Source organism: Indicator indicator, chromosome 3 (genome assembly GCF_027791375.1).
Source record: "Indicator indicator isolate 239-I01 chromosome 3, UM_Iind_1.1, whole genome shotgun sequence".
Classification (NCBI taxonomy): Eukaryota; Metazoa; Chordata; class Aves; order Piciformes; family Indicatoridae; genus Indicator; species Indicator indicator.
In genome coordinates this window covers 8,866,539-8,892,324 of record NC_072012.1, presented here as the reverse complement: position 1 = coordinate 8,892,324, position 25,786 = coordinate 8,866,539, and the positions used below count along the sequence as shown (strand labels likewise).

Sequence of the window (25,786 nt, the reverse complement as noted above, 5' to 3'; positions counted from 1 at the left end):
ATTTATTGCCAATCAAATTAGAGTAGGGAAATGAGAAAAATACAAATAAATCTTAAGACACCTTTCTTTGACCCTCCCCTTCTTCCCAGACTCCCCTTCTAATTCCTCTGCATCCTCCCACTCTGCAGCAGAGGGGGAGAGGGAATGGGTGTTGTAGTCAGTTCCATCACACACCTCAGCCACTCCTTCCTCCTCAGGGGGAGGACTCTCACACTGTCCCTGAAGGTGTTTCAAAGACATTTGGCTGAGGTGCTTAGGGACGTGGTCTAACAGTTACGTACAGGGAGATGTTAGGTTATGACAGGACTTGATGATCTGAAAGTCTGCTACAACCAGGTGATTCCATGATTCTTTGCACAGTATGCAAAGTGGAAATTCTCAGTAAAATGATATTCCCCCTACACAAGACTAAACAAGAAAAGGGGATGGGAGATGACGTCAATATCAAGGATGTCAGGGATAACAGAGGAAAAGCCTGCAGCAGATCAAGATATGGGACACTCTCCTTCCTTCCCCCCTATTCCCCATTTATTATAGCCTTTCTAATAGGGGAATTCTAACACCCTCCTTGTGTGTCAAATAATTTTGTTTCATGTATTCAGAACAGTAGCCTAAACATTTAGGACAACCTTTATTAAAACAAGTCAAAGGCCTAATTCACTTAAATGGAAACATCATCAGGACTTTAATTTGCTTGGAAGCTGTTACATCTTTATTATGGACAATTTAAGCTCATGGAACCCATTCTCAGTCTCTCTCTGAAGCTGCACTGATTGTTTTTGCTTTCTTACAGCTCTTCACTCCAGAGGCACCAAACAGCAACACAGCAGCTTTTTATAAGTGTTTTCTAATGATTATTGTTACCCATAAATGTGTTTGTCATTTCAGTGTATAAATAAACTGATTATTTACAGCACTTGTTCCTGCCAAGCACTAGTTCATCTGTCAGAGAGGTGAGACAAATCACTGGGCTATAATTTGTAATAATAAAACCTATATATATTTTTTTTTTCTAGGAAAAAAAAGCTAACAGCTTCTGCACTTCTGCCATTTTTGACAAGGTTGCCGTTTCCCTTGAAGGAAAGATTCCTAGTACAATAAAAGAAGTCCTCAAGATAAATGGCATTTTAAATTAGAGTAGGATATTCACTGAAAGTCACGTGCAAAGGCCTGTTCTAGTTTTGCAGCACTGGAGAAAGCTGGGATGCATATTTTCATTGTGAAATACTATGTGGGACATAGTGTTCCGTTTACCAGACCTGAGGTGAAAGAAAATAATAAGGACATTACTTCAGCTAATGTAAATCAGACCAGCTCAGAGGTCAATGAAATTACACCTCTGTCCTCTCTTTGTGGGTCCTGTCAAGCAATCTGCATTTTTCTTGCTTTGTTCAGGATGATGTGCTGAGCAGCTGTGCTTTATGATGGACAATGCAAACTGACATTGAAGATCAGGCATTACAAGGGGCAATTTGAAATGGGAGATCTCTTATTCTTTCTGCTTAGTGCACACAGTGCAGCTTCCGGTAACTGATTCACAGATCTGAATCTTATTGCAACAACATGTCAGATTCAGGAAGGATCTATTCTGATAAACACAGTAGCCAAGGAGAATGAGTACCCCTCACTACAGGATATATGATTAGTTACTGCAACATGTTAGATACCCAATTACTCACTTCTAGACAGTGGACAGATAGCACAAAAAGGCCTTTAACGTGCGGTTCTGAGGTGTCATTAAGTATTCTGGGCTGATAATCTGTCTCTTTCTTTGCTTTTTCTTTCCCTTTCATTTTTTCCCTGCTGAGACATGCTGAGATTTGGTTTAGAATGCATTCATGCATGCACAGCATGCACAAGCAGAAAGATATGACCAAAAGGAAAGCACCCTGAAATGTTTTTGATAACAATTCAACAAGCAAAAGCTGCAGAGTTGTGGCAATTCTGTATATTTTCTCTGCCTCCTCTCCCCATCCATAGCAATAGATAGAAAACAAAAACATTCCCTGTCTTCCCACGAAAGATATCTAATTTTAGATTTTAAAACCTATCAGAGAAAACAGAACAATATCAATAGCTAGTCAAGGTCAACTCTGTGCTGGAGCTCAGCTGTAGCCTTCCCTGATTATAGAGGCAGGCGTGTACAACAGGGGTTTAGAGGAGCTTGCTGAACATAACAGCAGAGGACAATGACACCTCTTGGTCTACATAATCAATTATTAGTTCTTTCAAAGTGCTGCACATTCATTAAGCTTCATTCACGCATGTTAACTGCATTTATCTGATCAACATAAGCAGAGGGTCCCCCAGTTTTTTCCTTGCCTTTTATAACATAAAATCTTTCCTAGTGGTTTTTAGAATAAAAATCTTGGTTTTCACCCTGACATGCAGTGCAAAGCAGCAAAGACAGATTCCAAGTAGCTAATTCCTGCGGCTCTACATTTTATGTGTGAAGGTAGCATTGCTGGAAGAATAGAAGAATAGTGCTGCTGTTATCAACAGAATACGTGATAGTTACTGGTGAGTAACAGAAGATCATTTTCATAGTACTGTAGTACTCTTCTCTGCCAGCCTATGATTACTACAAGCTGGGACATTATACCTGAGAAAGTATCATGGTATGCTTGTCCTGCTCCAACACTGCTTCTTGCCACCTGCAGCTATTGTCCTCTAATGGAAACTTAACACGAGTCTCGATAAACCTATCAACTGGCTCATTACAATTGCTATTCTCACGTTTCTGCACACAAGAAGCTTGAATTAGCAAGTTAGAGAAGGACGTAATAAACACTAAATGTTCACTCTGTCTCACCCAATCTATGCTACACATTCTTAAGTACCTGCCTAATCTGAGCATGGATTCCTACTACACTATAACTGAAATATTAAGTGTGGAAAAATCCTCCTCAGGAGGACTCTTCTGTCTGATATCCTCATGAAGAACATTTGTTCCAGTTGTGTTATTTTATGTTTTCAAGAAAATCACATAGGTTTTAACATGAGTTCAAACCATTGAAGTTGCAATTTGGCAACCTGGCAATCCAGGTCAGGGAACAGAAATGCTATGGGAATGACTGTCTTTTAGCAAACTGGACAAGTCTGCTCTATAAATGTAGGCATAAAGAATTTAATAGGGAAGACTGCCTTTATTAATGTTTCAATTAGCATAGTTTCAGTGACAACTTTAGGACCAGGACAATGTGGTACTAAACTCAAGCTCTAGCTGCAGACCAAATATTCAGTCTTCACATGAGCTCACAATGAGGAAGGTTTGACAGTTCATATCTGTGCCTAAGGAAGTACACGCTTAAATCCCAGCCAAGTAAATGTGTGATACGAAGCCAGCTTGGTGTGCTTTAGTTTTTTTCCTCCTCACAAAGAGATTAGGGTGTCACTGAGGGATTAAAGAAATCTAATGCAAGCTGTTTTAAATGAAGACTTTGCATCCTGAGTCTATGGGAGTAACATAAGAAAGAACAGTTTTGAACTAACTTGTTAACAAATCCTTCAGCTCACTTCTAAATTAAACCAAATTCAATACAGATTACATTTCAAAGAATTATATTCCAAACTCTCACAGACTTTCCATGCTTTTTAAATGCTGTGTTTCATTATGGAATTTTGAAAATCTGACTCTACAAGGCTAAAAATGTCATTCTGATTTAACAGATTCCTCCAAGACAAGGTACCAGACACCCATTTGTCAACTTCCTTCAGCTTTGAGCTTCATTTTGCTGCACTAACAAAATGGTTTCCCCCAGCCCCTGCTTGATGGACAAAAGTGAGATACTTTGAACCAATGCTTAGTCACTTCTTGCTCTTCTAGTTTTTAATTACGGTTCTGGAAAGCAAATATATTAACCAATATAAACTGAGAAAGAAGGTTACATGAGGAAGTATTACCAGAGAGAGCATTGCTTGCTCCTTCCAGGGAGACACATTCAAAAAGCTACAGCTTTATCACCTTCCACAGCCAGAAGTCACTGGGATACCATTATCGAACACCTCAGCAAAACTATGTCACCTATGAGGGCTTTGAATAAATCCCATTCACCACCCTTTTACAGGCTGAATAAAAATCATTATCCCAAAAAATCAGTATCCCAAAAGATTCTACAGAGAAACACTCATTTAATGACAGTAGCTTTAGCTCAGCAGCATCCCTGATAGCATGTTTTCTACTAACCGTAATGAAATGCACAGCACACATACTGCCATAAGTCTATAGAAAATAAAACCAAAGTCTCCCTGTACCTCTCTTTCTTTAAAGGGAAGAGCCTCACCTAGAAGTCAACTTCAAACCTGCCTCTCTGCTAGACAGGTGGGAGTTTGCCACCATTTTGCCATTAGAGCCCATAGAGAACATTAAAAGAGAGGATATTAGCAAAAACAACCAATTCATGAGGATTAAAGTTGATACTTTGGGGGTTCGGATTTTAGAAGCTCCCAACCTGTATCTTTTCCTCTCCTCCATTAACTTTACCTTTCTTCACACAGTCTAAATTAATTCCTTTATTTCTTGTTTAGAAGTTGTAGGGGACTTGTTTAATTTTACGTTTTAAGTGGTAATGCCACAACATCTCTTCTGCAAGAGGAAATCTGGACAAGGAAGGGAAAAGAGAAGGAACAAATATCCCCATGTATGCCCATTTTGGACAGCTGAGTGCTGTGAACTGCACCCACACATGGAAGGCATCTGTCTGTCAGCAACTCCATTGCTAGTCCTAAATCTCTGGGGCAAAAATGATAGCAATGCCTTGCCTGTTGTTTCTCCACCCACATCTCCAAAAAAAACCACCTCTTCATGAAGTAGTCACCCTTTTTATACTTTGGAAAATCTAAGGCGTGCAGCAAGGACATAATTTGATGACTTACACAGATGGAAAGTGGCAGAGCCAGGAAAAGTGACCACCACACCCTCACCATGGGCAGTCCAGTGAAAAACAATGTTTACTGTTCAGGCACAGCCAGAGAAATAATATACGACTAGCAGATGGTAAGAGTGGCACATAACATGCTGTCTGATTGCATAAGTCTGCAAGAAGTTTGACAGAGCTATTTGAACAGTCAAGTTGGGCTGGAGGTGACAGAGTGTGCCTGCAAAGAGTCCTGGTTTTACTATTGCAGCAGTGGCATAAAACATTGTCCTTCTTCATCACCTACTGATATCACCCAGATATTCTCTGAATTAGGGAAGCAAGTTAGCCATGTTTCAAGCATTAGGTTGAACTCTAAAGAGGTATCATAAAAGTTAATGTCATAGTAGCTCTTGCACAATAGATATTGATTATACTAATTTCAGGCCTTCCAGAGAGGGATAATGTTTAACACTCAACTAGGGGAAAATTATATTATATATCTCATTTACAGCTGAATCATTAGAACCAGAAAAGTAGACTGGGGGTGGGAGGAGATTCGACAAATGCCTAAATTGCCTTAGCTGAATGTGACCAATATCCTTTAGCTGATTTTGGGAAGGATGCCACAGGAAGATGACAAAAATGAGTGTGGGTAGGAAGCTAGGAGGTTTTGTGGGTTTGTTATTTTCGTTTTGTGGAGGTTTTTTTCCTTAACCAAAATTCAATCTTGCAAGTACTACTGCCATTCTATTCCTTGTGTAAAGTAAATTGTTTTTTTATACCACATACAGTGCTGTAATCTATGTAAACAGCTGTCAGCGCATTTCTGGAAGAGAGTGATTTTATTCATTTCATAAAACTCTCATCAGAACAATATGTGAGCAACAAAACAACAATATATAAAGGCTCAAGCATCCATTTTAGCAGCCATTTGGGAAACTGAAGCTTTGTTTTCTGCCTTTGCTATCCACCATCTAAGTATCTCCAAAACATTTTCATATTGCCAGCATCCACCAGGTAACACTTTAGGTTGGGGCTCTGTCACATATGACCAAATTTCTGACCAGTGACAGAAAAGCTGTGCAGCCACACTACCACTAACTAGTTGTGAACATGAAGACCAGGAAGGTCACTGGACTGCAAGACCTGTCCTGTATTCATGAAACCTATTGTCTAGCCTCATAGTCATGTGGCTTTCAAACAGAATGAAAAACTACACATGTAATAAACAAAACATCTGCATTCTGTCTGGTGAGGCTGCACATTACAGAAAGGTACAGGTTAGAGCAATCTCATGGCTTACTATTGCAGGCTGACTCCAAACTGCTGGGTAGGTAGAGGTGGCCGTGGTGGAGGAACCTTAACTACAGGTGGCAGTTCTCCCTTCCGTTTCCTCCGAAGATTTTCATCATGTCTGCAAAACCCAAGAAATCATTGATTTTCTGTATGCCATGGCTGACAAACTATATAGTTGAACAGCTACCAGTACTGCTTGTGATGCTGATCTCTCCTGATAATAGTCTATATGCTGCAAGTCTTAAAAACCATCTATTTAATTTAAACATTAGGGAAATTTTTAAGTAGTATCTGTGGCAGAACACTTAAGGAAGACACAGAAGAGCTCCTTTGTTTCAGTCAGTGGAACATACTGATAAATGTGTCCAAAAACTAGGAACACACTACAATTTAACAGCAAAATTCAAACCTATTTGCTACTCAAAATACAACTTCCATTTCTCTGGCAACCATGCAATGTAATTTATAACCTTAGAGCTGTAAGGTATTTGATGTTATTCCATATTTACACAAAAAGTGTGTAAAAATCCACCAGGCATCAGTAACAGTCATAATCAAAGCTTCCAGTTACTTTCATTCTGCAGTGACATAAAATCACTTCCTGTCAGTACATCAAAGCATTTCCATGTAAAATGCTGTGTGTAAAAGACTGTTATTGATACTAATACTGGCACTTGACAATTCCAGCCCTATGCATTTCTTTCTGTTTTTCTTCTCCTGCCCATTCTCCAGTACCCCTCCCCAGCACAGATACACACATGATAAAAAAGTAATGGATCTGCTAACAAGAGAGGTATCCATAAAGTTTAAAAAAACTCAATCAACACTTTGCTGACTGACAGTACTTTAAGAAAAAGAAAGTAATTTAATCTGTCAATACATGCAAGTAGGGAGGTCAGGATTTCTTTTTTTGTCTATGGACACCACATGCTACTCATAAGCATATAATGACATATGGATTGGCTTTGCTGTAACACCCACACAGAAACTGCAGTCACAATAAGAATACACTCCACAACTGAGATGGAGATGTTCCCATCTGTAGAAAACTACATAACATTTTCTTCTTTAAGCACCTGACATGCTTCATCATGTCTTGGATGAAGCTTTCAGAGTTAAATCCAACCAAGCATAAACAGGTGAATTAGACTTTTAATCACTGAAGAAATAGCATTAGATTCTGTTTGGGATACAGTGAACAGGAGGCAACTCTAGCTATGACAAGGTGAGACAACGTATTTTAAACTTTCCACATACCGGATGACTTCTTGAGGGATACTCAGCTGGTCATATTTGAGATGCTCTTTCAGGTCACTTAAGTAGTTGAGGTAGGTGATTTTTTTCCCGAACTTGTGGCTAAACAAATAATAAAAAAAAAAATCACAAAGGAGTATAACAATCAGCATGGGAGGAACGTTTACAAAGGGTTTAGTTTCTATTACAAAAATGTAAGTGCTGATGCAACTTGAAATTAGACCGTAATTGAAGCAGCAGGAGAGGTAAGATGTATTTCATTTCATATGATCAAACATATACAATGCATGCCTGAGAGTCTGATTTGAATAAAAATAACTGAGTTCCATCCGAACGTTTCGTGATTTGCATAGATATGAAAAACACTGCTTTAAAAGCCACTGAAAAGCAGGTTTCACACAGCATTAGAAAACTCTCTAAAAGAACTGTTAACCAAGGAGAAAACATTGCATGGCCAAAAGAACAAAGCTTCTGTTATTTAGGTACTTCTCCCTATCAAAAGACAAAATAATGGGACTGTAGACACAAACTATAAGTAATAAGCAATAAGTAAGATTTTCAAAGTGTGGATATTCCCTTCAAGTATTGGGCCATCAGCCTTATCTGTTTTGAAAAGGGCTGGATAGCATCTAGGAAACACCCTGAATAGTAGGGTTTTTCTACGAGTTGTACAGAACAGACTTCCAAAGTTGAAGCTCCAAGTATCACTACTTAGGTCTTGAGTTTCAGCCAGAACACACTGCTTTACAGGCTGAGGTATTCAAACAAAGTTCAGCAACACATGGTCTGAAAAAAATTCATGTTTTGCCACAACACAAAATACCTGTCCTCTAATAAATATCAAGCAAAATACTAGGTGTTTTTGAGAAGTGTACTTCTCTGCAGTTTACTTTGATAGGAAAACTGGAGAAAAATTCTTTTGCATTAAGGAATTTATCCCAGGATTTTCGAACACACATGCACACTCGCCCTCTGGTGGGAGATGGCACAAATAGAAGTCACTTGAGCATTTTGGAAGCTTTTAATCGAAATAAGTGCAATTTTGCTAAAAAGCAGATGATTTGTGATGAGGCACAGATATCAGTCTGTGCACGTTTGTAACTTCAGACCTCTTCAGTGTGTCTTTTACTCTAAGCAGCCTGGGATCTCAACATCTTGCCTATGTCACAGTTTAGCACAGAATTCTAGACATGACCACCACCACCTCCTAAAGGTATAGCATTTTGCTCACAGGTGGGTGGCTTCCATTACCTCACACATAGGAATGTGCTACTCCTGCAGTTTGAAGAAATTATATTTGACTTAAATTAACTTTTTGCTCATCTCTTTTGGGACTAGAAAGAAGATCAATCAACTTTTGAAGCTTGAAAATGTTCAAGTATTTACATTTTCTTAAATGCTTTCAAATGCAAGTATGCTTTTATTCTTCACTCTAATAGCTGTCATTTGTCCAGTCCTTAGTAAACACAATGTTCATGAAAAAGTACTTAGGTCATGTACAAACAGGTATCAAATGTACTTACAAACCCCTGAAAAATAAATACATGTTTCATGCTATTTTTATTGAAAACACTATCAACAAGTGAACCTGGGCTATAATTCAGTATCTCTAGGAACTAGAGAGCACAGAGGATTTTTCTCCCTTATTTTTGTGAGCTTTGGTTTAATATTGACACTAAATAAAAGTGTGGTATAAGATAATATTAGTCTAAACTGGAAGAAAAGGGTACTGTGAACAAATTTGAAATTGCACTATTTAGTAAATTAACAATGTTAAGTTTCAGTCTTCACTGAGTGTATAATTTAGGCAAATTGTACATGGGCACTTCCACGCTTCAGTTTTAAAACTAATTTTTTTATGTTTTCCCTTACCTGACAAACCCAAACTTGAGTCAACCCAAAACAAAAATGCATGTGAGCATTTGGCAATTAAATGGCTTTAAGGAATAAAGAGGGTTTTTTTTTTTCTCTCATAACTTCAGCTAATTTCTGCCTTCTGATTTACGAACCTTTTCATAGTTTACTCCTACTTGCAATTATTTTCTCAGTCCCAATGTACGAAAAGCTTGTTAGTTACGTATGTTAACAACAGAGAGAAGAGCGTTACTAAATTAGACTCAAAGCAAGTATCCAGGTACACAGTGGTAAAAGTTGAGTGCAAACAGGAACAGCCAATCCTCATGGAAGTCAAAAAGATGATCCATCTAAGATGACAAGTGCTGGTTTGCATTTTCAATGCTAGATAGAAATGCTTAAGCTTATCAGCATCATCCATTTTCACAATCAAAGTAAACTAGGATTTAACTGTCAGTGTTTCATACTGTTTCAAGAAAAAAGTTTTCATCTTCTTTACACAGACATAGTAAGATGCTGAGAAAATGAGTATTTGGAACAGGTACTTGTAAACTTGGCTTTTGTAAGATTTAGCAGGCAATTATCACTCTAAGTCAAATAGCATACCTGTTGTCCAGCTGACTATACTGAGCATATTAACGTTCACAGGCTGAAAACTACCCCCAAACCTGCTTGGCTTGAGCTATGCCCAAGCAGCAATCAGCTGCCTCTGAGAAAGAGGATGGTTTCAGCTAAGTGTTGTAATAGCCATCCAGGCTTTTTTCTGGGTTTCTTGGTTTGGGGGATTTTGGTTTTTGTTGTTGTCAATTTTTGTTTGTTTTTCTAGAAAGCTTTCCATACATTTCTGCAGCAAATTTTAAGCACTTCCAGGGACAGTCACTCCACCACCTCCCTGGGCAGCCCATTCCAATGGCCAATCACTCTGTGAAGAATTTCTTCCTAACATCCACCCTGGTGCAGCTTGAGACTGTGTCCTCTCCTTCTGTCACTGGTTGCCTGGGAGAAGAGACCAACCCCCACCTGGCTACAACCACCCTTCAGGTAGTTGTAGAAACAAAAGGAAAAAAACCCAACAACAAACAATAAACCAACAAAACCCCAAACAAAACAGCAACAAAAAAATTCATCCCCATCCCTGAAGCATCATCAGCTATTGGACATCCTTCTGTCACACTTTTCTCATCATTGCTCTATATCCTGGATCTCTGGCATTTATTTCACTGCCAGTTAAAATTAATTATCCATAGTCAGTCTTCTTGTTTCAAGAACAACATATTCTGGAATGATTTTTAGCTGTATCCACTTTTTTATTTTCACACGCTTCCTAAATGATTCAATCTGTCAAGAAGTCAAACTTCCCTGTTCTAATTAATTAGCTATCAGTCAGAAAATGAATCAGTTGCAAGTTACTGTAGTAGAGATTTTCAGTTGTTTAATCCTCCAGCCCTGAGGGACATTCATAATATACTCTGCAAAATGTCAGAACTACTTTGAAAGCAACAGAAGTTCAGGAGCAGAAACTGAGAGGCCCAACCACCCTAGCACTTAGCAATATCTACTCATTGTTGTCGTTTCCTTGTAGATGGCATCAAGTTTTGCCATGCAAACAAAAGTAACACACCAGAAAAATACATCCACCTTCACCATTACACCCTCCATCTCAAATTCTTATGGGCACTTCAGGGCTTATCCATTAACTTTGAACACACAAATAGCATCATTCCTATTCATCTCAGCACTTGAGATCAGAGCGAAGGCTAACTGTTCATTATTCCCTTTATCCTACCATCTAGTAACTCCAGTCATGCACCCAGTCCTATTGTGTTAAGTGCTGCCAAACAGGACAAAAAAAGTCATTGGTGGCTCACAGAATAACTATGTTTTAAAGTGATATTTATGTTAATATACCAGTAAAACCCTTTTCTTAGAAAGGACTCTATTAGTCATACACGATCTTAAGCTCACCTTAGTCATTAGTTCAAGACAATTTAAATGGGTATTGTACCGTTACCTGACATGTTTTACCTCAAACCTTTTTAAAAGCAGTTTATTACAGAACAAACCATCCTTAAACTAAACAGAAAAATGTGCTGAATAAACCGTGAAGTACCTTATAAGAGGCTTAAAGATATTCCACAGAATCTTTATGAAGTTGGTTGGATGTACAACATAGAGTGCTTTCAGGTTTTTCTTATACCTAGGAACAGAAAATGAAATTGTTAGAAGACTCTCGAATATCACAGACAGAAGAACTGAATACCCACAACTGAATGGGAAGCATTACAGGAACACTGTATTTGAAACAGAATGCTATATAATTTAAAAGACCTAATTCAGAAGGAAAAAGAAAAAAAATACTCCATTTTAAAAAGAGTCACTTTTGATGATACAATACTAGGCCAAGGTAACACGTTATACTCCTAAGCAGTGTTTGCTGTATCACAGATTTAATATTGGGGGACAGATGGGGAACTAGGCAACTTGTGATATAAAAAAATTACCTGCCTGTACCTCCCTTTATTTTCTGCTTATAGAAATATTAAGTTGAAGAAACTTTAGAAACTTTCAGCTGTAAAATTTACCTCTAATATTTTATTACTACTTTTGTCTTGCCTTGCTAATAATTACTAAAGGTGAAGCAAATGGCACACTGTTTTATATTGTGTGGTCTCCTTTGTATGAAACAAAAGCCTTTCTCCATTACAGCTTTGCTTGATTCTACAGTGTCATGTCATGATACACACAAAATAGATTCCAGTAGGCTGAAACCAAAATGGAGACCAGGCTGTACAAAAAGATTCTGCTCTTATTTAATATTACTGTGAAATTAATTTGAGAAAAGCATAATGAAATATCCTGCTTTTATATATAAATTGTTGCTTATTACTTTGCCAGTAAGAAGCCCCTCTCCCAAGTGTTCATCACAGCAAAGTAATTGTTACAAAACGAGTGGAAAAAAATCATGGTGAACTGCTAAAACCTTCTTGTAGCAACTTATGGTAAGAGGGACAAAATGGGCAGACTTGACAATTAAAACAGTTTTTCCTTTGCAGTTTTAATTAAGCCCTTTGAGTAAAAAAGCCATTATCATACACAAGTGAACAGCTATTCCTGGGTAACTTACACCACTGTGGGTAAGAACCCAACGCCAACAATAAAAGCTAGTAAGCTCAACACCTGAGTGGCTGTACTGAAGTACCAATTTTGTTTTGTACCTTGGAGCAATAAATACAAGCCATACTTCATAGTTTCCTAGACTACAATTAAATGCCAAAAAGACTTTGCTGAGCCTCTGCTCTAAGTCTTCAAAGTGAGGTCCATTGTTTTGAAACTATTCCTGTTGAACATTTGTTTGCACGTTTCTAGCTAATTAGCAGTATCCTTTGTAATCTCCTCTGCCCTCCATTTCCTTTCACCCCAAAATACACACGTGAAGAAAGTCTGAAAGGTGGGCTGTGGTGGTTTTTTTTTTCCCCTCTCTGGCCACTGCAGCTGAACATACCTGTTGGGTTGTGAATACTGCTTTGAGCTTCTTGATGACAGCATGCTGTGAAGTTCCAACTGTGAATTAAATGATTGGTGTACAGTTTTGCCCAGTTGCCTGGGCTTCTCTGTGCCTCTTTTGTTGTCCTGCTTGCTGGGTCAAGGTGAGGGAATGGAGAGAACTGATTTTTGGCATAAATGAGAGTTGTACTGTGTGCTTACAGGCATGGCAAAGAGCAACAAAGAAGCTATTGCCCTCATACAGCAACTCTTGGGGATTCTCCCAAAAGGAAAAGAGAACGATACTTTATTTTTGAGAATTGCCAGGGTTTGGCAATAGCCAGTATTGTACTTCAAATCTCTCCCCAAAGACAAAACGAGATCTTTTGCCTTTCCTCTCTCTACCCAGTCCCAGAAAAACTTGATACATGCTGTACTAACCATATTGAGAAACTTACTAGCAAAAAATAAGCTTTCTTGGTGTGTTGCTGAGTGGAGAGCAATATCACAATAAAAGCACTTAGAGGCTCCAGAAGACAGCTTCCTGCTGCTGCTCTGATGGCTGCTGCAGACAACCTCATCTTGCTTAGTGGGTTTTAGAGTTTCGGGATATTATTGGATGAGATTCAAAAGAGTCTGAGCTCTGACACTAGATGACAGAAAGGTGCACATCTCAACTTCCAATTTTCAGCAGAGGGTATGAGTATTTCATGGGAACTGCTTCCAGTCCTCTGTAGCAATATCCAATAATCTTTTTCATAGCATCTTTTTTTTAGATTTGCTTCTTGTTCCATCTCTCAAATTGGAAAATTTTTACATGTATGATCCATCCCCTCCCAACACACACACATGTTCACTCTCAGGGAAAGGGCTGTATTTTCACTTTCAGTCTTGCCCTCAAGAGGGCAACAGATAAGTAACAACTTTCAAACCACTAAAAGGCCAACTGATTTCAAGATGAACTTTCTGCTTTGTTGGGTTCTGTGCACTTCCACAGAATAAACACCAGAACTTTATAGTTTCCACTTTTAAGAAGCTATTTACCTAGAAGCTTTGGCTACGCCCTAACCAACTAAAACATGGGAGTCATGAGTTGCAGCCACTCTTACTCCAAAGGTCAGGCATATAGGAGTACAGCAGCTCCTTCAGGAATTTACACATACCAACCTGTGAGATATGGACTGTTAAAAACTAACCTTTCCTTTTTTGTACTCAACCTATCCTTGGGCTGATCAAAAGTTCAAACACAACTGTGAGACAATCAAGAATGATGTCACATCAGGTGTCGCCAGTATCTTGTTAAACAGCGCACACAAAAGGAAATGCTCTTGCCTTTGTTCCCTTTATACCTTTGAATAACCACTGCAGCACTCAGGCCATTCCTTTGTTCTGCACAGAAGACATTTAGAAGAGAACTACCAGCAGCAATACCGTTACCAGAATTTGCAGTAGCAAAATGAACTGCTAGCTGTGGCAGATCAGGAAATCCACTTCCTTCATGGAAGTTAGTTACAGACATTACACAATCAAAAGAGTAAACCAAATATTTTTGAGACATACTTCCTGTCAAATTCTTTGTAGGCTGTTTGTAACCATTTCAGAGACGGTTTATTCAGACTCTTCAGGCCATAGTGAAAGTAGACAACCGTATAATCATTCTCTACATACTGGTCCAGAGTATACTTCAAGTATCTGAGGAGAAAGAAAACATGTTAGTTTTAAGACAGTTTACTGGATGTGATTTTTATAGCAGTAACTGAGAAAGAAAATGTGCTAATTTGGCACAGAAAGCTAGTGACTGCAAGTTCACGTTTGCTTCAGTGTATTTATCTAACAAGTTAATCTTTGTCTCATGACAGTGTTGCAAATAATTCCACATCACTTCAAGGCCTAAAATTTTAAAGAACATATTTAGTTACAAAAATGATGCCACTTAATGAATAACTAAAAGATGAAGACAATGTGGGACTATATTCAAAGTGAGGCTCGACAGGTCTGTGGGCAGCCTGATCTAGTTGAGGATGCCCCGGCTTGATGCAGAGGGGGTTAGACCAGATGACCTTCAGAGGTCCCTTACCAACCCACACCATTCTGTGATTCTATGATTCTATATTTTCAAAGAAGTTATAAAAGGTGTATTTTATTTTGCTTTTTTTCTGGTCTTTGTAAATTCCCTCCTTTTAGCCAAGCAAACAACGTCATTTTGACTTTTCAGAATAAGAAAGAATAAATCTTGGGGTTTCTTCTCAATTTAAAACATTTTGTAATTTTAGAGAATCCATTTGCCCTAATGGCTGCAAACTACAACTTGTTACTGTAAACAAGAGATTGAAAACAAATTGTATATTGTAAACAACTATACTAAATATATATGCCTTTTCCTTGTTTGTATTGTGGAGACTGCATTCACAGATCATTTCCCTTAAAACTAATTTAAAGAACTCAACCTGAGCCAGCAATGTGTGCTTCCAGCCCAGAAAGCCAACGGTGTCCTGGGCTGCATCAAAGTAAATGTGACCAGCGGGACAAGGGAGGTGATTCTTCCCCTCTACTCTCACAAGACCCCAGCTGGGGTACTGCATCCAGTTCTGGTGACCCCAGCTTAAGAAGGACATGGAACTGCTGGAGCAGGTCCCAGGAAGGACCACAAAGATCATAGGGGACATGCTCCAGCCCTCTGCGGATAGGCTGCAATAGATGGAGTTGTTCCACCTGAAGAAGGCTCCAGGGAGACCTCACAGTGGCCTTCCTGTACATGCCTACAAGAAAGCTGGGAAGGGACTTTTTACAAGGGTTTGCAGCAATAGGACGAGAGGGAATGGCTTTAAGCTTGAGGAGGGCAGATTTAGACTGGATATTAGAAAGAAATTCTTAACAGTAAGGATGGTGTAACACTGCAACAGGTTGCCCAGGGTGGCTGTGGATCGCCTTCCCTAGCAGTCTTCAAGGCTAGGTTGGATGAAGCCTTGAGCAGTGTGGTTTTCTGGAGGGTGTCTCTGCCAATGCCATGAGGGTTGGAACTAGATGATCTTTAAGGTCCCTTCCAACCCAAAGCATTCTATGAATCTATGAAATAACACTGCATGTTCTATAAGCAGATTCCTGTGTGAAAGCTCATTCACCTAGAAACAAGCTAACAGAAGTTCACATATAAATTGTAAAGTAGTCTATACAGAACACTGACAGAAACTTACTCCAGCAATCTGGTGTGGTTGAGCTGATGAGAGGGAGGCATACGACAGCAACTAAAGGTAATCACCTTCCTTCCAGAATTGTCATCACCTAGTGAAGAAAAAAAGGAGTTACTAAAGACAATGTTCATTTATTTATGCAAAGGAGAGCTCAGTCACCTGCAAGAATGGCTGTATCTTCTGATGCTTGGGGCTACCTCTATCTCCCATCATTACTCAAAACATACTGAGAAACTTCATCATCAAATCACATATGGTTTACAGAAAGCAATTTGGCCACTGCTGCAGTGAAATGCAGCAGCACTGGGCAAATGATGAAGCTAAGGTGAGGAAGTCATACTCGAATGCGGTTGGTGGTGGTCAGCTCTTGACAGTCCTCCTGCAGCATCCAGCCATGGAAGAAGAGACATTTGTTTTCCTTAGTAGTTTTAGAAGTGGGCTGTTTTCAAACTTTTCATGCTTTATATTTGGAATGTATCAGAACAGTGCTCTGCCTACAAGCGCTTCAAACACGTGCATGGTCACATATCTGAGTCAGATTTTTTTCAACATACTTAAGCTTTCTCAGAGCCTCTTTTCCAGAAGTACTTTTACATTCAGGACACAAAACACAGGAAGCAAGGCATATAATTATGCTTTTTGTAACCTGAAATGTCTATCCCTTAGTTCCTCTTAGAGAGCATACTGCTGTGCTCAAGCTCATTTCCTCTTTGACTCATGACATCTTCACCCATACTGTCTGTACAGACAAGGTTGGTGTTCATGCCATACCCACCCCACATCCAAGTTTCACTATCTGGAAAGCAGAGGTTAAGTCATGCTCCTACTTGAAAGTAACATAGGACTGAAGACTTAAGTGTTAAAATTTTAACATACATCCACATGAAAGATACCATTCCTCTTAAGGCAAGACAGAAACACACAAGAAAATTTTTAGATTGAATTCATATTTGAGACATTCTTGAGCTATTCAAACTATTTTTTAATTACTTTATTTAGTACTGGCTTCTATCGCCACTACAACATCAAAGCTTGGCTTTGCAAACAGTAGGAGTACAACAAAGTTAAGAACTGGGGAGTTTCCAGCTATTCTTTTCAAGTCTATTGTTCCCTTTCTACCCCTAATTATGTAAATAGTTGTAATGAATAATAAAAAAAAAGTAGTTAAATGGGGGCAGTAAAACCTATAATGCAGACACAGAATGAGTAAATAAAATAATAAGAGCATTTATACAAAAAATGAGTTGAACAGCTTCAGATAACTTATTTTTTCTAATTTGTATTACCAGTGTTGGTTCAAATTTCTTGATCTAAACAAACAGAAAACTTTCCAGCTCCACAGACACTTTTCCCATGAAAATCTACCACTGATAGTAATATGTTTTTCTTCACTCAACACAGGAAGAGGTGGCTGTCCTCACCAAACAGATTCCACACTATGAAAAAACCCTGTATTTGCTCTGACCAGCTCCTACATAGCTGTGCTCAGCAGTACTTGGGACAGCATCTACTTAAGCCCATCTCCTTTTAAGTGAAGGAGAAAATGGAGGGAGGGAAGAGGTGAGATTAATGCTTAATGACTTTTCAGGTATGAAAATGGACTGGGAGACATCTTCTGCACTATCAGTTCCAAGCCTGTTATCTCCAGGAACTGTACCACATAATCCTTCCATTGATTTATTGAGCTCTACCTTAAAAAACAGGTTTTTATGTTTCTTGCTCCTTCTACTCACTGCTTTGGAAACTAGCAAGCTGCTTTCTCAATTCCATTCTAGAAGTCATAGCAAGTTTGTCCCAGCCTGTATGACAATGACATCATTCATCTCCAGCAGCGCTTCTCCTGCAGTACTATTTAATATCCCAAAGGACTCTACAGACAACGTTCATATCCCCCCCAGCCTGTATTTTACCACTCGTAAACAAGTTACATCTTCCATCTGTTCTCCAACCTAGCACTTCTCTACTCCTCTCCAGCCTGAATACATCTTTCCTAAACATGGATGAGAAGAATTAGATGGTAAGCGGCAGACGACCACCACATAGAGGACTTGATTTTTAATAATATCAGCATCACTGTGTTTGCTGAAAACCAAGATGAAATATTAATTTAGTTTGACAGTTGTGTCTGGATTCTCTCTGATGGTCACCTCACTCTTATTTCACAGAAGGTCTCTTGTCTCTTTTTTTTCCTTTATATGACCAAACAACCTTTTGCTTTAGCTTTAGCATCCTTTAAAGATTGAACTCATCCTGACTTATGGCATTTGACACTGTGGCCTTGTAGTTTTGACTTTTTCTGAGCATTCCCTGCTGGCTGGTTCTTTATTCTTGTTTATTTTTGGCTGACTGCTTGTTTTTATTTTATTTCTCAAAGGGGTTTTTCCATCCCACAAGGCCTCTTCCCACACTAAAAATGAATTCTGATTCCTGTGTTAAATAAGGTGCTTGAGCACCACTACAGGAAGAGTATGTCTAACACAATACTTATATATACTCAGGTATGTCTGCATATTGTTCTTTAACAGATCATCATTTTATTTCCTGAAGGGTTTTTTTAAGTGTCTTATTTGATATTCTCAGAGTACTTATAAAGGCATTATAATGTGACAGGGATTAATATGATTGATGTACTAAAATTAAATTAAAACATTAATAAAAAAATTGTTCTCCAAATCATGACTTGTTTGTGAAAAAAACTGCTGTGCTACAATGCACTGTAGGGTATTCTGTTGAAGACAATCATTTTTATGAGTAAAATAAATCTAAGAAAGGTTTCCAGTTAAATTACTAAATGAGTCACTAATTGTCACTGTTGGTCACATTTAACTGCATGAATAAAAAGGCAGAAAAAATAGCCAGCTTTATGAAAGACTGCAGATGCACTTAGAACATAAACATAGTTATCTGCTTTCACTGATGGAAAAAATGAGGCAGAGAAACTTTACCAGTTTAAGTAAGTGTGAGTTAAAAGGCATCCTTGAAGCCAACCTCTCTAATGTCAGTATAGTCCTATTTGTCTGACTGTCTGGACTAGAACAATATTCTGGTCTTAAAAAGGGCACTGAAAATCAAAACTGCTTTCAGTGGTGCACACTATGTGTTTTAAAAGTTCACAGAAAGAAAACATAAGGAATCAAAGAAACAAAAGGCTAGCCAAACAGAAAAGGAATATAATTTACCTTTGCTTGGTACCTGAGGAAGTAGTGGTAGACTTTTCTTTTTAATACGGTATATTTGGGTGTCGAATAATATTTTGCCAGGATACCCAAATCTAAAATTGAGTTCACATTCGAATTTGGCACTTTAAGCCATCTGTTATTTTAGCAAGCTCCTTGCTCTACTAAGTGATATTTAAAGTTGAGTCATTGTATCTTCTCAGATTCAACAAGGAAGCATATCCATATACTTTTATATACTTAACTCAATTTTGTCCTATACACTGTAACTTACACTCTGATGTTCATAGCAAGGAATGTGGTAAATAAGGATTTCTTTCCTTTCCCATCCTGAGAAGAAAACAGTTGAAGATACAAGAAAAACTGCTGGAGAATTTGGAAAATCCAAGTTCAGTTCCTGCCTAAAAAGATTTGAAGCCTTGTTCCTATCACTCAGGCAAGTTCCGTCTCCACTAGAGCAGGAAATAATTTTCATTGTTATCAGCCTTGAATTTGGAGGTGCTCTCACAGCAATGGAGATAAACACGTGACAACACCCAAATGGTTAGGACATGCAAAGCTATGTAAAGTGCAAAGCCAACACCAAAATCTGTTCTTGTGCTGCAGATAGGTTACAAAACAGAGCCCTCAGCTTCGTTCTTGAAATGCGCTTCAGTCTCAGATCTCTCCAGTTGATTTGTGGTTTTCCCTAAAAGAGTACTCATGAAATAATGTCAAAGATACTGATTTCAGGAATACCCCTGGGAAATAAAAGAATGAAGACAATAAATCTTCTAAGAAAAAATAAATAATAACCATTAAAAAAAAAATCTTTAAATCCATTCTTTTTCCCAGCGGCATTGAAATTTACAGACCACAGATCTGCTCCTGAAGGTACTGCAAGAAGTGGCAAAGCTGTCACTGAGATGGACTGAATATTATTAGGACTCATGACTTAGGCTTATTAGGTAATTCACCGCAGTTTCTACTCACATGTTTGCAAAAATGAATTAAGATTCTGTCTTTCAGAGTCTGATCTATATTATACTATTCTAATCAGTTTCTAATGTACTGGTTCAAAATCAACAAGGGGTATGAAAACAACTGAAACTTGTACATGGACAGTCTCTACAAAGACCCAGGTTGGGTACCTGAAATCTTTAAATATAACTATAAATAAATAAAAGGCTGAGAAGGGAAATACAGACTTAAATCAATGACAGACTTGAACTCCATTAAAAACTTTTTTCTAACACTACTGGCAGTTCCTGAAAACTCAGACATTAGACTTCTCCTAAATAAGAACCAAAAAGTTGCAAAAAGTTGTCTGCAATCATATTATAGAAGCAAAGTATTGAAAATAAGGCAGCTTGATGCATTGTGTGTGTCTATATATCCCATCCTTTTTGCCACAAAGAAAATTAATGTTGAGGTTCTTTACAGACAACAGATTGAAACTTCTTCAAAACAGAAATAAAAAGAACCAGCACTGCAGCACTGTTCCATTTACATATGCTAAGTCACCTGTACATTGGTATTTGTAAAAAAAATCTGTAATTAATAAACATTTATTCAAACTTATACCTGCGTCTTATTATTTAATTGTACTTTCACACTGTATGAATACAACTCAAAAAAATCTCCTTTGCATGTAAGTCAAAGCTATTGTTATGGAAAGCAGGTATAAGACATTTCAATTAGTGACAAGCAAGAAGGAATTTTAGTTTTTCTTTTTAAATTGACTGTTGGAATCTAGATCACTGTAAGAGATGGGTAAGTTACTGTAAAATATTTTCCCTTAAACCCTTGTGTTTTCTTCAATCATTTCAAACAAGACATCTCATTGTCTTTTAATCACAGAATTAAACTGAAAGAAGGTAGGAAGACACTTCAGAGAGACCTGAACAGGCTGGGTCAATGGGCTGAGGGCAATGGTATAAGGTTTAACAATGGTATAAGGTTTAACCACGCAGCAGTACAGACTAGGGGATGAGTGGCTGCAGAGCAGCCACACAGAAAGTGACCTGGGAGAACTAGTTGACAACCTGCTGAAACTGAGCCAGCAGTGTGCCCAGGCGGCACGGAAGGCCAATGGCATCTTGACCTGCAACAGGAATAGTGTGGCCAGCAGGACTAGGGATGTCATTCTGCCCCTGTACACGGCACTGGTGAGACCTTACCTCAAGTACTGTGTGCAGTTCTGGAGGGAAAGTCTTATGAGGAGAGGCAGAGGAAGCTGGGTTTGTTTAGACTCAGGGGGGACCTTACCATACTCTACAACTATCTGAAGGGAAGTTGTAGTAAGGTGGGGATCAGGCTCTTCTCTCAGACAACTTGTGATGAGAGGGCATGGTATGAAGCTGCAGCAGGGGAAGTTTAGGTTGGATGTTAGGAAGCACTTCTTCACAGAAAGGGTAATTACACACAGGAATGGACTGCCCAGGGAGGTGGTAGAGTCACCGTCCCTGGAGGTGTTTAAGGAAAGATTGGATGTGGCACTTAGTGACATAGGCTAGTTGATGTGTTAGGTCATAGCTTGGATTGGTGATCTCAGAGGTCTATGAACAGCTTTCCGAATAGCTTTAAAACAGTCATTCCAAACACTGAAATTACACTTTGCTTTATTCAAAGAGATTACAACTATTACAAGCTAGGTAAAAAGCATTTTAAAATCAGTTTCAAAAGGGAGTGGTCCTTTCCAAGAGGGAACGAGATCTGAAGAGTTCATCCTTTCCTCACTTGAATCTAAATGCAGAGAACATTCCAATCAGACTCCACATCAGTTAACACTGGGAATCAGGAGTCTCATTTTGTGGAGGTGAAGAGTGTCTTTGGATCATATTTCACCTTCCTCGTGTTCTGCATTCATATGCACACCTCAGAGCTCTCCTTTCATATCCCACCCTCAGAGACACTTTAGAAGGTGCAGACTGCCGTCTGATACAAGGCTCCTGGCCTGTGCTTTGCATTTCAATTGTCCACTAGACGTGCAACATCCCATCATACTTTTCTGACTGAAATGGCAGCTAAAGTCACTCTGTCCTGAGATTAAACAATGGCTAGGGGACTTTTTTTTCCTTACAAAAGACTGCAGCACTAAGCACAAAGTCATCAGAGATAATCCAACATTTCAGCCAAATTTCTTCTTGTGAATGCTTCTGCTCTGGTGAATTTAAACCAGGAGCATACTTGATGTTTGGAGTTGATTCCAAGCAAACACTGATACAGAGCAAGTTCCTAGATTAAACTATGGAAGCTACAGATATATCTCTCTAAAAAACACGGTGGCTTTCACTCATTATACTGAAGCACATTCCCATTCTCTAACACAGGAAGGACTGCTTAGAAAAGGGCAGGCTGGATATCATTCTTCCCCCACCACATGTTCCCTGTTTCACCAGCAGGAAAAGAATGATTGTTAAAAGGAGTTGTTCTAATATATTTCATCTTCTCATTCAAAAATCTTCCTCTTTTTTTGAGTTCCTTCATTCTTTCTTGTTTGTTTGTTTGTTAGGGGGGGTTGGGGTTTTTTGGGGGTTTTGTTTGTTTGTTTTCTTGGGGTTATTTTGTTTGCCTTGGTAGTAACTAAATATTTTTAGTTTATTGTTTGTTTTGAAATTTTTTTGGGTGGGTTTTTAAAATTGGTTGGTTTAATCTTTTGTGAGTTTTTTGGTTTTGTTTTTAAATCCCCAAGGACTATCTTACTGGTTAGTCAAGAACCAGTCAGAACAGATGGAGAAGAGGAGCTTTGTCTAAGCATGGGTTTAGGAGTTTCAACTTCTCACCCAGCACCTCTGCCCACACCTTCATAAATCACAGTGGTTTCTCCAAGGGAAATACACATACAAGAACCTTTTTGATTAAAACCAGCTAAACCAAACAAGTATGAAATGCTTACGAGTTCCAGAGCAGCTGTGAGTGAATAAAGAATGAGGCACAAATCAAATATTTACTAAATAGTTGCTCATGATTCAAGTTGAAGCAGTGCATGGTCCATCACAACTTGATGTCAAGTATACTAGGAGGAGGAAAAAAGAAGCCTTGAAGACCTCTTTTAAAGTGTTATCATGTAGCACTGCCTAAAGCAGCAGATGGAAGAGGTTCTTAGGCGGACAGTTACAGTGACTCTGGTGTATCCAGTGTGTCTGTTAACACATCTATAATTTCACACTTTGTCAGTTTGATTTGAATGGTTTCATTAATAACTTTTATATCCTGGTACAGCCTCCATCCCAAAGATGGTGCTTGACTACATAATTAGTGGGTTAGTAGACAATAGGTGTTGAATCAAAGAAATCTCACTCTGTTATTCCCTTGTTTACGGGTTTTAATCTAATGTTGGGGGGGGAGGAGGGAGTTTTGAAGAAAGTAAAATGTAATTATTATTCTGTGTAAAACAGGCTTCAAGAAGAGAATTTTTTATGGGTAAAATTCTCCTCCCACAGTAAGCCAAAAATCAAACTACCACAGATTTCACTGCCCTAGTCATTCACACCTTACTAGAGGACTGGATACCATCCTGTTTATGGCTCAAATTCAGGAAGGTAGGAATGCATAATCTGAGTTCATCATTTTCCTAAAAATTGTAATCCAGGCTCACTAAAGTATGAGGTGCAAAAAGTGTGCCCAATACAACACAACCTTAGACTTCATCAGGATGAACAATGTTAAATATTGCTATTTGTTTCTTGTTCTATGTATTTCATTAGTTCAAGATTGCGATTATTAATACCATTTTAGCAAGCATGCTGATGCCAAAAACAAGCCAAGAGGAAAATCTGCTATGCATATTTCAAATATCATAAATATGTCTGCATGCCTCATACGTTGCCAGAATGTTTTAAACATAAATTAATGTAAACACTAAATGATCCAATGTTCAAATATGCTAGGTAACCATAGCTTCCCTCCATGTCGCAACAGAAAGTCAGGTGATAAATGCAACAGTTTTCTTTCTGCCTTTTGTTAGTTTTTATACAGTAACCTATATCTCTCTGGTTGCATACCCTTTCCAGGGCAGACTAGAAAAATAATTACACATGGCTACACAACAGTTCAGGTTATTTAGAAAACAAACCAGTTTACCACAAATGAAGTACGGATCTGTTGCAGCCACAGTTAGGCCTTACATTATAATGTCGCTACAGTTATATTTGAAACCAAGATTAAGCTCAAGCATTTGGCTCATAATTCATCATAGAAAAGCACTAAGTTCAGGTATTACTATTCAGCTGCTTTTTCAGGATGATGGCTGAAAGCATCAGCATGATTCCTATGCATCACCTTGAAGAGTACAGTAAGAAAAAGGTGGTAAGCATGCAGTAAGGTAAAGCCACAGCATCTTCCAAACATACCTGCTAACTGGATGATGCCATGTCTCGCAACATCGTAGTAGGGGTGATTGATATTTAGCTCAGGATCCTCCAGCGGTGGTGGTATAAATGTTTCTTCCTGTTCTGCATGCGTACCTTCTGCTTCATCTTTCTGCAGTTCTAAAGGAGCAAGCAAGAATGCTTCAGTGCCAACGAGCAGAGAAAACCTTTGGCTCTGATACATTAAGGAAGAGTTGAATACTAGCTCAGTTTGACAAAATCACAGGTCTTTATCACGAGTTGTTACCATTTCAAATCAGTTTCTTGTTCTTTACCCTTTCTTATGAGCTGGAAAGGCAATGTTACAATACCTCAAAGATATGTTCAACATCCTCCTTAAGAATAGTATCTACTGTGATGTTCACAAACATCTTGACAATGACTAGACAGCTGGTGTGCTGTGGCCTTGCTATTCACCATTGCTGGTGTTGTCTCATCATTTTCTACGCTCCAGCAATCTGCTTGTTGCATCTATCTACTGCTTTTTGCCTTTTATTTCAGGGCTGCCAAAACAGAAATGTCCAAGTTTCAGTACACTAATGCATGCATTGACAGCTACTCCACATTAGTGCTCCATGTTAATGCTGAAAGCAGACTCATTACTCTGCATAAAGGCAGCAAATTGCAAGCACATCTCCCTCTCATTTTCCCCCAAAATCCACTCTTTCCATGAAATCCTTTCACCTTAGGCAAGGAAGCAAAGTGTCCATCCAGGATATACTACAGTTAGAGGCCAAGCAAAGTTGTAAGTATCTGCACAAAACTCCAATAAAACCAATGAGCATCCTTTCCTCTAACTTCAGTAGCTCCTAGATTGTGGAATTAAAATCTACTCTACATGGAAATTAGCAACACACGATCAACTCAACTTGTCCAGGTTTTTAGGGGCTTGTTTTCCTGCTTTTTGATTTTGAGGCTTTTTTTTCTCCAAACTGTTTTAAAGTTCAGAAAGAACTGATCCTAAGTGTAGAACTTGAGGCCATTTCCTCTCATCCTATCACTTGTTACAAGGGTGAAGAGACCAACACCCACCTCACTACAACCTCCTTTTCCAGGTAGCTGTAGAGCACAAGAAGGTCTCCCCTCAGCCACAACTTCCTCAGACCGAACAACCCCAATTTCCTCATCTGTTCCTCATAAGACTTGTTCTGCAGACCCTTCACCAGCTTTGTTGCTCTTTTCTGGACATGCTCCAGCACGTCAATGTCTTTCTTACAGTGAATGCCCCAAAACTGAACCCAGTACTCAAATATATATTCAAATGAACAGAGGTTCTGGCCTAGTTATTGTCACTAATGCTACTACATTATTCCAACAAATGT

The 25,786-nt window shown here is 38.7% G+C and overlaps 1 protein-coding gene across 2 annotated transcripts in view; it reads right to left on the bottom strand.

The window, feature by feature from the left end:
• LOC128980922 (proline-rich protein 5-like) overlaps positions 1 to 25,786 on the bottom strand; it is a 166,083-nt gene that overhangs the window by 29,249 nt on the left and 111,048 nt on the right. For both annotated transcript variants that reach the window (XM_054399518.1, XM_054399520.1), the window contains 6 exons: positions 24,447 to 24,584; positions 15,941 to 16,028; positions 14,307 to 14,438; positions 11,374 to 11,460; positions 7,413 to 7,511; positions 6,163 to 6,273 (listed from right to left, as the gene is read on the bottom strand). In XM_054399518.1, the coding sequence (XP_054255493.1) occupies positions 6,163 to 6,273; positions 7,413 to 7,511; positions 11,374 to 11,460; positions 14,307 to 14,438; positions 15,941 to 16,028; positions 24,447 to 24,584 (655 nt within the window). The remainder of the gene's footprint in view (positions 1 to 6,162; positions 6,274 to 7,412; positions 7,512 to 11,373; positions 11,461 to 14,306; positions 14,439 to 15,940; positions 16,029 to 24,446; positions 24,585 to 25,786) is intronic.